The sequence below is a fragment of the Salvelinus namaycush genome, chromosome 21 (genome assembly GCF_016432855.1).
Source record: "Salvelinus namaycush isolate Seneca chromosome 21, SaNama_1.0, whole genome shotgun sequence".
Classification (NCBI taxonomy): domain Eukaryota; kingdom Metazoa; phylum Chordata; class Actinopteri; order Salmoniformes; family Salmonidae; genus Salvelinus; species Salvelinus namaycush.
The window spans coordinates 9,355,885-9,369,436 of record NC_052327.1 but is presented as its reverse complement, the minus strand read 5'-3'; the positions used below and the strand labels follow the sequence as shown (position 1 = coordinate 9,369,436).

The 13,552-nt window shown below is 40.6% G+C and overlaps 1 protein-coding gene across 1 annotated transcript in view; it reads right to left on the bottom strand.

Moving 5' to 3' along the window:
- Positions 1 to 3,071: 3,071 nt before the first annotated feature.
- The window catches only part of ireb2 (iron-responsive element binding protein 2), a 35,116-nt gene continuing 24,635 nt past the window's right edge, over positions 3,072 to 13,552 (bottom strand). Inside the window, exons 21-22 of the mRNA XM_039017145.1 lie at positions 5,606 to 5,791; positions 3,072 to 5,473 (exon numbers count right to left, since the gene is read on the bottom strand). Coding sequence (XP_038873073.1) covers positions 5,363 to 5,473; positions 5,606 to 5,791 — 297 coding nt within the window. The 3' untranslated portion in view covers positions 3,072 to 5,362. The remainder of the gene's footprint in view (positions 5,474 to 5,605; positions 5,792 to 13,552) is intronic.

Sequence of the window (13,552 nt, the reverse complement as noted above, 5' to 3'; positions counted from 1 at the left end):
CTTGCTCGCACACGCTTTTTCAGTTCTGCCCACAAATATTCTATAGGATTGAGGTCAGGGCTTTGTGATGGCCACTCCAATACCTTGACTTTGTTGTCCTTATTAAGCCATTTTGACACAACTTTGGAAGTATGCTTGGGGTTATTGTCCATTTGGAAGACCCATTTGCGACCAAGCTTTAACTTCCTGACTGATATCTTGAGATGTTGCTTCAATTTATCCACCTAATTTTCCTGCCTCATGGTGCCATCTATTTTGTGAAGTGCACCAGTCCCTCCTGCAGCAAAGCACCCCCACAACATGATGCTGCCACCCCCGTGCTTCACGGTTTGGATGGTGTTCTTCGGCTTGCAAGCCTCCCCCTTCTTCCTCCAAACATAATAATGGTCATTATAGCCAAACAGTTATATTTTTGTTTCATCAGACCAGAGGACATTTCTCCAAAAAGTACGATCTTTGTCCCCATGTGCAGTTGCAAACTGTAGTCTGGCTTTTATATGGTGGTTTTGGAGCAGAGGCTTCTTCCTTGCTGAGCGGCCTTTCAGGTTATGACAATATAGGACTCGTTTTACTGTGGATATAGATACCTTTGTACCTGTTTCCTCCAGCATCTTCACAAAGTCCTTTGCTGTTGTTCTGGGATTGATTTGCACTTTTCGCACCAAAGTACGTTCATCTCTAGGAGACAGAACACGTCTCCTTCCTGAGCGGTATGACAGCTGCGTGGTCCTTTGGTGTTTATACTTGTGTACTATTGTTTGTACAGATGAACGTGGTACCTTCAGGCGTTTGGAAATTGCTGGATGAACCAGACTTGTGGAGGTCTACAATTTCTTTTTCTGAGGTCTTGGCTGATTTCTTTTCCCATGATGTCAAGCAAAGAGGCACAGAGTTTGAAGGTAGGCTTCGAAATACATCCACAGGTACACCTCCAATTAACTCAAAGTATGGCAATTAGCCTATCAGAAGCTTCTAAAGCCATGACATCATTTTCTGGAATTTTCCAAGCTGTTTAAAGGCAGTCAACTTAGTGTACGTAAACTTCTGACCCACTGGAATTGTGATATAGTGAATTATAAGTGAAATAATCTGTCTGTAAACAATTGTTGGGAAAATTACTTTTGTCATGTACCAAGTTGATGTTCTAACCGACTTACCAAAACTATAGTTTGTTAACAAGAAATGTGTGGAGTGGTTGAAAAACGAGTTTTAATGATTTCAACCTAAGTGTATGTAAACTTCCGACTTCAACTGTAATATATATATATATATATAAGTTCCCGGACATTTCTGTGGGGAATGGCCCTAGCCCTCACCCTCCGATCCAATAGGACCAAGATGTGCTCAATGGGATTGAGATCCGGGCTCTTCACTGGCCATGGAAGAACACTGACATTCATGACTTGCAGGAAATCATGCACAGAACGAGCAGTATGGCTGGTGGCATTGTCATGCTGGAGGGTCATGTCAGGATGAGCCTGTAGGAAGGGTACCACATGAGGGAGGAGGATGTCTTCCCTGTAACGCACAGCTTTGAGATAGCTTGTTGTCATTAGAGGCACAGTCCGATGATGCTGTGACACGAGCCCCGACCATGACGGACACTCTACCTCAATCCCGCTCCAGAGTACAGGCCTCGGTGTAACGCTCATTCCTTCGACGATAAACGCAAATCCAACCTTCACCCCATGTGAGACAAAACCGTGACTCGTCAGTGAAGAGCACTTTTTGCAAGTCCTGTCTGGTCCAGCAACGGTGGGTTTGTGCCCATAGGCAACGTAGTTGCCGGTGATGTCTGGTGAGGACCTGCCTTACAACAGGGCTCCAGCCTCTCTCAGCCTATTGCGGATAGTCTGAGCATTGATGGAGGGATTGTGCGTTCCTGGTGTAACCCGGACAGTTGTTGTTGCCATCCTGTACCTGTCCCGCAGGTGTGATGTTCGGATCCTGTGCAGGTGTTGTTACACGTAGTCTGCCACTGCGAGGACGATCAGCTGTCTGTCCTGTCTCTCTGTAGCGCTGTCTTTGGCATCTCACAGTACAGACATTGCAATTTATTATCCTGGCCACATCTGCTGTCCTTATGCCTCATTGCAGCATGCCTAAGGCATGTTCACACAGATGAGCAGGGACCCTGGGCATCTTTCTTTTGGTGTTTTTCAGTCAGTAGAAAGGCCTCTTTAGTGTCCTAAGTTTTCATAACTGTGACCTTAAATTGCCTACAGTCTGTAAGCTGTTAGTGTCTTAACGACCGTTCCACAGGTGCATGTTCATTAATTGTTTATGGTTCACCGAACAAGCATGGGAAACAGTGTTTAAACCATTTACAATTTTAGATCTGTGAAGTTATTTGGATTTTTACAAATTATCTTTTTAAGACAGGGTCCTGAAAAAAGGGACTATTTAAAAATATTCACACACCCATATAAATATATATACACACACATAAAACACACAAAACACACACGTTTACTTCACTTTTATTCTCTATAAATTGACCCTCAAATAATTTACTCCGGCAAGTTTGCCACCGTTGCGCTGCAATAGGAAAGTAAACAGAAGTCGAATCCATCACTTCTGTTGTTTGGCTGGGTCCATAGAAACGTTAGAAAATGTGGTGGATAGAATGTAATGGATCTCATCCCGACAGTGCAGCTCAGTGTAAACAAGCATAACGGCAGGGTCGGTATCTCCTGGCAAAGAACAGACATTCTTCAAGTCGAAGTTGGATATTAGTAGTGCTGTAGTAAAGGATCTATTTTACAGTCAGTTAAGATTTCATTTAAACCTACAAATGTAGCATGTTAATTTCAAGCCAACACATGTAAGTGAATGGGTTTTCCAAAATTCTGAAGCTTCTTTACCCTTCTTGGTCATTGCTAAGCAAAACAATGAGTCAGTCTAGCCTGGGGGTAAGATAGCCCAGGACTAAGAACAAAGCAGTGTGAAAAGGTCTTTCTTGGACTTGCGGGTGATGTGCTGGAACAATAATGCCAGCACTGATTTGAGAGTCCAGCATCCAAATAGAGATGTTTTTGTAGTTTCTTTACAGTAAAACATACAAACAAAACTTTCATTTCAATCATTTATTAAAAACTATATACAATATCTGTTATAATTCAGTATTCGGTACTTAATTATTTTTTTTACCACTTCTCTGCAATAACCAGGTACTTATTGTTATGTGCAATGTTGCACTTGCTTTGCTTGCATATGGTAAATTTTTTGTGAAAATGAAAAAAGAAGCAGTACCCCAACAACAGCTACACACAAATAATAACACCACATACGTCATCCATTGATTAAAATTGACTAAATTACTGTGTGCTTGTATTCTCAGGGAAAAACCTAAAATCCCCAGAGCAGTCAGTGAAACGCATACCTGTGAAGTCAAGCCAATAGAACGGATCACACTTTCAAGGGAAATTGCATTCACATAAAACTGGGGTATACTCAGCGAGGTGAAATACTCAGAATAACATTGCAGATAGAAATGAACACAGTTGACTTGATTACACGTTCTACATGACAATTCAATCGTATCTACACTAGACATTTCTACCTGATTCTGAAAGTTCTTCAGCGTTACACCATCTGGATCAGACCACTGGCCAGGACTCAAGTACCCAATCAAAACACAACAAAACACAGGAAACCAATAAGCCCAAATCAGGCTAATTTAAGCTATGTAGTTTGACAACCAAAGACGTGTGTATGCACCCTCAAAACGAATGACATCATTACAGGTCAGGAAACTCTGTTCTCTGCTTAAACTTGCTTTGGAAATTTGTCATGGCAACACATTGGCATTGTTCACTCTTTGAAAGTAAAAAGTAAAAAATAAAAACATTAAAAAAATGTTGGGTTTTCAAACAGCTCCAGACAGTCAACTGTTTGAATTTAGTATGACAATAAATACATGACAATCTCAATGATCACTAAAGTATTCGTTTAAAAGCTAATGTTCAAATCCACATTCCAGAAGTCTCAATTATATTGTATGAATAAAGTTTCATATAGTGCCATTATCTGAGTAAGCCAACTGAGGCAACATTGTCACACAGACAGCCGTAACATGCAAAATGTCCAACCACAGTGTTAATACCAACACACGAACAATGGTTGCCCACTACTTTGTAAACCTTAAATACCGGTACCTGACAAGCAACATGTAATGAGATATTGTAGATCAAACTAGACTATCAGAGCCATATATAAAGACATACAGTTCTAGATTGTATGCATCTTACAGAGGACCTCGCAAATTGTCATGAGAAGCACCAAAGCCTAGGACATTTTGACACCTCTGCCTCAGCAGCAGTGAAATCGATAGTTTCCACACCCAAATACTAACCCCGTTGTCAGATAATCAGTTCAACCAGTAGATAATGAAGCTGTGTAGACATGGAGAGCAAAAAACAACTTTTTCCTCCACATTCTCATTCTGACCATAAGTGCAAAAGAGGACATCCCAGGAAATACTCTGTTGTAACGGATGGACGAGTCTGCAGGAGATATGCACAGCCGAGACTGGTGCACGAATCCAAATCTAAAAAGATTACATTATGTAGGCAAAGTAGAATATTCTCCCTATTGCGTACAGCAATCTAATCTGTCCAGATCTACATAAGCATTAAAGGAGTAGAGGGAAAGAGTTGGGTTGGAATTGGGCACAAGGTCTCATCTGGTCGGCTAAAGTAGATCGATCTGGTCTCAGAATTGAACTTGACTGATGTGGTTAGGAAGCTCAAGCGCTGATAAAAAGTGCAGATACCTGTTCAAAAGAGATGAAACTTTCCAACTGACACATAAAAATCAATGACTTAGAGTCAGACACAACCATTTTATTCACAAGATATCAGGTTATGTCCATTCTTTACATTGGACTTCTACACTGCAACGTTCTGAATGTTCCACCCTATAGAACAGGCACCCTGCTGGAGCTGGTTGATCTGAATGGGGCATGCTCAGCCGTTAAATATCAAACTGTACTAAAGTGGATTGTGTTGGTCTAAATGCTGAAGCAGATTGATATCGTCAAAGAGGACTGAGCTGGCCTTGGAACTGAAAGAATGTTGGGCTGGTCTGAGCTAGTCTGAAGTGGAGCAGACTGGACTGGTCACAAGCAGTTCAAAACAGCACAGGTTCGGTTTAGACCTGGGAGGCATTTGTCTGTGGGTGGGGGAGGGTACATAATCTCTGTGAATTAGCGTCTGTGTCTTCCCTACTTGAGCAAGCTAGTTTAGTACGCCCATTTCCACACATTCAACTAGATGGTTGGAGTGTGAATAACCCCATATATAAGCACAGAAAGAAAATCAGGCCTTGAGGTTAAAGCTGAGTTAAGTTAAAATGATCTAGTCTAGAGCATGGTCCGAGCCACATATCGCAGCAGCCCGCCATGCCGGTAAAAGGCCACGTCCATCTCGTTGTCAAACAGAGTCGTCACACTGAAGGTCTTTCCAGAGCTAGTCTAGAGAGAGAAAAAGTGAAAAATGTAGTTCAATGAAGAGACAATGCAATGGACAAAGATAGTTGCGAGACATTTTAACTGGGGATGGGAAATTTTAGTTATAAAAAGGTAACATTTGATTGGAGGCCATACTTTGACAGTCAGCATTTGCTTTGGGGACAGGTCCTCTGGTAGAGTGATAGTGAACTTCTCCTTCCCGCAGAGCTCTAGCGAATCGGCACTTTGGCCTGGCAAGAACTGGAGGGGCGCGATGCCCATGCCCACCAGGTGGTTCTTGTGCATCTTCTCAAAGCTTTCTGCTATGACAGCTCGCACACCCTGCCAACCATAGAACACACAGAATAAGAGACCAATGGGATCTGTATCTCATGGAGAAAAAAGGCACATATACAATTGAATGAAATTTCCCAATGAATATTTGATTTATTTAGAATTTCATTGTGCACATTTTTTTCTCTCCAGCTCATGTAAATTCAAACAAAGAACAATGTAGGAGTAGAGATTTTATGCAGAGCCAGGATGACTTCTGCCTTTAGGATCTGGTTCATCTCGCTCTTTATTTCAGACTATGGAGTTATCACCATTGCCATACTATTTTGGGGCTTTAGGTCAAGTGTTCTGTGAAACATGACTTGGTAAAAACGTCTATTGATTGAGATCACAGAACAGATGGCATTTGGCGCTTATGTTAAAAAATATATATTTTTATATATTTTTAGGGGTATATCAGCTTTAATATTGCAGATATACTGTGGATTCTATCAATGTAATTGTCTGCATAATTTCCAAAAACCCATATATATTTTTGTAAATGTATATATTATTTTAAATATGTATCGTTTAAATATATATTTCCTTCTTTATGATTGTCCCCCAACCCTACCACCCCTCCCCTAATTGGAGTAAACTAATGGACAACAATACTTAGGCCTCTACTTCCAGCTTATAGATACTATGTACATTTTACAGACAGTATATTTTACATTAGTTATCTTTTGTTTGTTTTTAGTCCCAGCCTTCAGCTACCTTCAACCGCTCCCATCCATCTCTGAAGACCATTCGATTTCTAGCTGCCATTTTTCCACTGTGCGGTTTCAAAAGTTCTGAACCTTTCTATTCTCAAAGTTCACAGATTGTAAATGAAAGAATCCTTTTTGCTAAGAATATTATTAATCGATTGACTATGACTTTTGAAATCACCCAACGAGTATTATTATATAATTGATCGATTGACTATGACTTTTGAAATCACCCAACAGCACTATTTGCAGAGTTAGCTCCAAGTAAATGTTGCAATTTTTTTGCCATTCCTGAACATGTGATCAAAAACAAGCTACCTATGGGCAGTACCAAAACAAGTGATCTAATGATTCTGTCAGCAAAATCTGCAGAGCTGGGAAGGTTGTATACCTCATATATATATACACTGCTCAAAAAAATAAAGGGAACACTTAAACAACACAATGTAACTCCAAGTCAATCACACTTCTGTGAAATCAAACTGTCCACTTAGGAAGCAACACTGATTGACAATAAATTTCACATGCTGTTGTGCAAATGGAATAGACAAAAGGTGGAAATTATAGGCAATTAGCAAGACACCCCCAATAAAGGAGTGATTCTGCAGGTGGTGACCACAGACCACTTCTCAGTTCCTATGCTTCCTGGCTGATGTTTTGGTCACTTTTGAATGCTGGCGGTGCTTTCACTCTAGTGGTAGCATGAGACGGAGTCTACAACCCACACAAGTGGCTCAGGTAGTGCAGCTCATCCAGGATGGCACATCAATGCGAGCTGTGGCAAGAAGGTTTGCTGTGTCTGTCAGCGTAGTGTCCAGAGCATGGAGGCGCTACCAGGAGACAGGCCAGTACATCAGGAGACGTGGAGGAGGCCGTAGGAGGGCAACAACCCAGCAGCAGGACCGCTACCTCCGCCTTTGTGCAAGGAGGAGCACTACCAGAGCCCTGCAAAATGACCTCCAGCAGGCCACAAATGTGCATGTGTCAGCATATGGTCTCACAAGGGGTCTGAGGATCTCATCTCGGTACCTAATGGCAGTCATGCTACCTCTGGCGAGCACATGGAGGGCTGTGCGGCCCCACAAAGAAATGCCACCACACCATGACTGACCCACCGCCAAACCGGTCATGCTGGAGGATGTTGCAGGCAGCAGAATGTTCTCCACGGCGTCTCCAGACTCTGTCACGTCTGTCACATGTGCTCATGTGCTCAGTGTGAACCTGCTTTCATCTGTGAAGAGCACAGGGCGCCAGTGGCGAATTTGCCAATCTTGGTGTTCTCTGGCAAATGCCAAACGTCCTGCACGGTGTTGGGCTGTAAGCAGAACCCCCACCTGTGGACGTCGGGCCCTCATACCACCCTCATGGAGTCTGTTTCTGACCGTTTGAGCAGACACATGCACATTTGTGGCCTGCTGGAGGTCATTTTGCAGGGCTCTGGCAGTGCTCCCCCTTGCACAAAGGCGGAGGTAGCGGTCCTGCTGCTTGGTTGTTGCCCTCCTACGGCCTCCTCCACGTCTCCTGATGTACTGGCCTGTCTCCTGGTAGCGCCTCCATGCTCTGGACACTACGCTGACAGACACAGCAAACCTTCTTGCCACAGCTCGCATTGATGTGCCATCCTGGATGAGCTGCACTACCTGAGCCACTTGTGTGGGTTGTAGACTCCGTCTCATGCTACCACTAGAGTGAAAGCACCGCCAGCATTCAAAAGTGACCAAAACATCAGCCAGGAAGCATAGGAACTGAGAAGTGGTCTGTGGTCACCACCTGCAGAATCACTCCTTTATTGGGGGTGTCTTGCTAATTGCCTATAATTTCCACCTTTTGTCTATTCCATTTGTACAACAGCATGTGAAATTTATTGTCAATCAGTGTTGCTTCCTAAGTGGACAGTTTGATTTCACAGAAGTGTGATTGACTTGGAGTTACATTGTGTTGTTTAAGTGTTCCCTTTATTTTTTTGAGCAGTGTATATATATATAACATTCTATTGGTTGCGAGAATTTTGTATAATAATTCAAATGGAAAACCTAAGTTTTGAATCCGGTGTCGTTCTGTGTATCAGTTCACAAACCAAGTGAATGGAAATGGTACATCGAAAAGCTTCTCCCAACTATTTTTGCAACATGTATCGCGCAGCTGTAAATTTTTTGGTCCTTAAATGAAACGGGTATACTTCTCATTTATCACAATTTTCTTTAGCCAATTTTGGTCTTAAATGCAGGGCTGACAGACAAGTTCCTTACCTTCTCCCCTTTCCTCTTCCAATTTTGCAGTAATGCTGCAAATAGTTGGTTGTAATTTTGGATAGAGCAGACATTTCCATATATTTATCTTAACTGCATATGTGATATAACTCCACCATTATTTACAAAAAATAGCTATATGTTTTTTTAGATGTTCTGAAACCTTTCGTGAGGGGTCCAATGCTTTAATATTTAATCATTTCTGCACTCTGAATACATATTCATTACTAAAATAGGCCTGTTTAATTTTGTATGGCTTGCCGTTCCAAATAAAGTGGAATAGTTTGTGCTCATTTAATTTTAAAAACAAGTCGTTAGGTGTCGGCAGGGCCATGAGTAAATAACCCTCACAAACTTTTACTGATGCACAAATGAGAGAATCCTGTCGGGCTGTATCACCGCCCACAACCGCAGGGCTCTCCAGAGGGTGGTACTGTCTGCCCAACGCATCACCCGGGGAAAAACTACCGGCCCTCCAGGATACATACAGCACCAGATGCCACAGGAAGGCCAAAAAGATCATAAAGGACATCAACCACCCAAGCCACTGCCTGTTCACCCTGCTATCATCCAGAAGGCGAGGTCAGTACATGTGCATCAAAGCTGGGACCGAGAGACTGAAAAACAGCTTCTACCTCAAGGCCATCAGACTGTTAAATAACCATCAGTATCACATTAGAGGCTGCTGCCTATATACATAGACTTGAAATCACTGGCCACTTTAATAATGTTTACACATTTTGCATTACTCATCTCATATGTATATACTGTATTCTATTCTACTATATCTTAGTCTATGCCGCTCTGACATTGCTTGTCCAAATATTTACATATTCTTAATTCCATTCCTTTAGATATGTGTATTGTTGTGAAAATGTTAGATATTACTTGTTAGATATTACTGCACCGGTTGAGCTAGAAACACAAGCATTTTGCTACACCCGCAATAACTGCTAAACACATTTATAGTTGAAGTCGGAAGTTTACATACATTTAGGTTGGAGTCATTAAAACTTGTTTTTCAACCACTCCACAAATGTCTTGTGAACAAACTATAGTTTTGGCAAGTCGGTTAGGACATTAACTTTGTAGTAATTTTTCCAACAATTGTTTACGGACAGATTATTTCACTGTATCACAATTCCAGTGGGTCAGAAGTTTACATATACTAAATTGACTGTGCCTTTAAACAGCTTGGGAAAATCCAGAAAATGTCATGGCTTTAGAAGTTTCTGATAGGCTAATTGACATAATTTGAGTCCATTGGAGGTGTACCTGTGGATGTATTTCAAGGCATATCTTCAAACACAGTGCCTCTTCACTTGACATCATGGGAAAATCAAAAGAAATCAGCCTCAGAAAATAAATTGTAGACCTCCACAAGTCTGGTTCATCCTTGGGAGCAATTTCCAAACGCCTGAAGGTACCACGTTCATCTGTACAAACAATAGTATGCAAGTATAGACACCATGGGACCATGCAGCCGTCATACCGCTCAGGAAGGAGACGTGTTCTGTCTCCTAGAGATGAACGTACTTTGGTGCAAAAAGTACAAATCAATCCCAGAACAGCAAAGGACTTTGTGAAGATGCTGGAAGAAACCGGTACAAAAGTATCTATAGCCACAGTAAAACGAGTCCTATATCGACATACCCTGAAAGGCCGCTCAGCAAGGAAGAAGCCACTGCTCCAAAACCGCCATAAAAAAGCCAGACTATGGTTTGCAACTGTATGTGGGGACAAAGATCGTACTTTTTGGAGAAATGTCTTCTGGTCTGATGAAACAAAAATATAACTGTTTGGCGAAAATGACCATTGTTATGTTTGGAGGAAAAAGGGGAGGCTTGCAAGCCAAAGAACACCATCCCACCCACGGGGGTGGCAGCATCATGTTGTGGGGGTGCTTTGCTGCAGGAGGGACTGGTGCACTTCACAAAATAGATGGCATCATGAGGCAGGAAAATTAGGTGGATATATTGAAGCAACATCTCAAAACATCAGTCAGGAAGTTAAAGCTTGGTCGTAAATGGGTCTTCCAAATGGACAATGACCCCAAGCATACTTCCAAAGTTGTGGCAAATGGCTTAATAAGGACAACAAAGTCAAGGTATTGGAGTGGCCATCACAAAGCCCTGACCTCAATCCTCAAATATAATATTTATGGGCAGAACTGAAAAAGCGTGTGCGAGCAAGGAGGCCTACAAACCTGACTCAGTTACACCAGCTCTGTCAGGAAGAATGGGCCAAAATTCAGGAGGAATGGGCCAAACGTATTGTGGGAAGCTTGTGGAAGGCTACCGGAAACATTTGACCCAAGTTTAACAATTTAAAGGCAATGCTACCAAATACTAATTGAGTGTATGTAAACTTCTGACCCACTGGGAATGTGATGAAAGAAATAAAAGCTGAAATAAATCATTCTCTCTACTATTCTGACATTTCAAATTCTTAAAATAAAGTGGTGATCCTAACTGACCTAAAACAGGGAATTGTTACTAGGATTAAATGTTAGGAATTGTGAAAAACTGAGTTTAAATCTATTTGGCTTATGTGTATGTAAACTTCCGACTTCAACTGTATGTGTAAATAGGTCAACTGGGATATGACTAACTTTCCACAAATAGACAGGTGTTGTCCTTTCCATGATAGCAAAATCTTATCTAATTTAGCTAACTTTCTATTAAAATGTATTGTCGTGCGATAATTTCTCTTTTGGGATATGAATACCAAGTATATCAAATTTTATTTTGTCACATGCGCCTGAGAGGAGTAAATGTAAGTAAATGCTTACTTGCAAGCCCTTAACCAACAGGCACTTATAAGAAAATACCTACACAGTCGGACCATTTTATTGGTAAGCTACACGGTAATGTAAAAGTTGTCTTTAGATAGTTTAGAAAAATTATCTAGATCCTCTGAGCCTGTGCAGGGATCCAAATAAAAGATTTAAAAGAAAACATGAATCGTCAGCATACAATGACCCTTTTGTTTTTAAGCCCTGGATTTCTAGCCCCTTAATATTGTTGTTGGATCTGATTTTAATATCTAATAAATAGATTTGCCGATAGTGGACAACATTGTTTTACTCCTCTTGACAATTTAATACTTTGAGAAGTAGCCATTAAAATACTATTTTACACCTGGGGTTAGTATACATAACTTTAACCCATTGTATAAGAGATTCCCCAAAATGTTCAGTGTTCTATTGTTTCCAGTATTTGTCTTATATTATCTCCAATGTATCGTCCATGTAAAAAACCTGTCTGATTAGGATGAATAATGTCCAACAATACCTTTTCAATTCGCTTTGCATTTTACTAGGATTTTGGCATCACAACACTGAAGTGTAAGGGGTTCTAGTTTTTTAGGTGGACTTGATCTTTATATTTAACACCTGGGTACTGTTTCAGTAAAAGCGAAACCAGACCTTCTTGCTGAGTATCTGATAGTCAACCATTTTTATAGGAGTGGTTAAAACATGCTAATAACGGACCTTTGAGTACATCGAAAAATATTTGATATACCTCAACTGGTATTCCATTCAGCCCTGGAGTTTTTCCGGACTTGAAGGCTTTAATTGCGTCTATAAGTTCCTCTTTTGTAATTAGTCCTTCACACGAGTCTTTCTGTATAGCTGTTAATTTTACACTATTCATAGAACAAAATAACATACAATTAACTTCAGTTAGTGGAGATGGAGACTGAAATATAAACATATGCTTAAAGGACTTTGCTTCCTCTTTCAAAATATCGTTCAGTGAATCATGATAACTCCGTCATTTGTAACAAGTTTGTCTATTTTTGGCAGCATTTATATGTTGAACATTAAGAAATAATTTGTGCATTTTTCCTCATTCCATCCAGTTCGCTTTATTTTTTATAATATATTACACTTGATCTTTCTTGAATAAGTTAAACTATTTATTTTCCTCTAATGTATTCTGTGCCTCTGTGTTCATTTTTATTGCCATCTGTACTGTTAGTTCCTCTATTTCCTGTAAAAAAAAAATACTCTTTTGACCTAAATTGCTTTTGTTTTAAAGATGAGTATTGAGTCGCATGGCATCTAAAGGCACATTTAAAAGTGTTCCATACAATACGAGGATCTGCTGTACCTATGTTACATAAAAAGTCAGTTATAAATGATTCTGTCTCGGTTAAAAACAAGTTGTCATTCAGTAGGCTTTGACTACATTTCCATGTGGAACCTCTCTAAGAGTAATGTGTATACCAATTATTTGATGGTCCGAACGCATTCTGCCCCCTATCAACACTTAACTTTCGGTGCCAGCAAAAATTACATAAGAAAGTAGTCAAGACGACTAGCTTGATTGAGCCTCCACCATGTATATTTCAATAGGTCAGGATATTTAAGCATCCATAAATCCACTAGTACCAATATAGCCATGATATTTGTATTTTCCCTAAGTGCATGAGGGTGATAGTTTGTAGTGCAATTTCCTTTACGGTCCATTGAGGAACTTAAAACCGTATTATAATCTCCCACCATAATAATCGAGTCATGTATTGCCTATAAGCTCGATAAATTATTATATATATGTTCAAAGAAGTGTGGATCATCATCATTTGCACCATATAGATTAACATAATCTGTTAATGGTCCAATAGCATATTTAAAAGTATCCACCGTCCTTGCGAATCTGTTTAAACAGTTTTGCACATTCGTTCCAAATTATTATTAAGTAAAATCATCACCCCTTTTGAGTTTCTTTGCCCATGGGAGGAAAATACTTACACCCCACCCCACATACTTTCCCCATACAACTTTATATATTATATTAGGTCCCGTG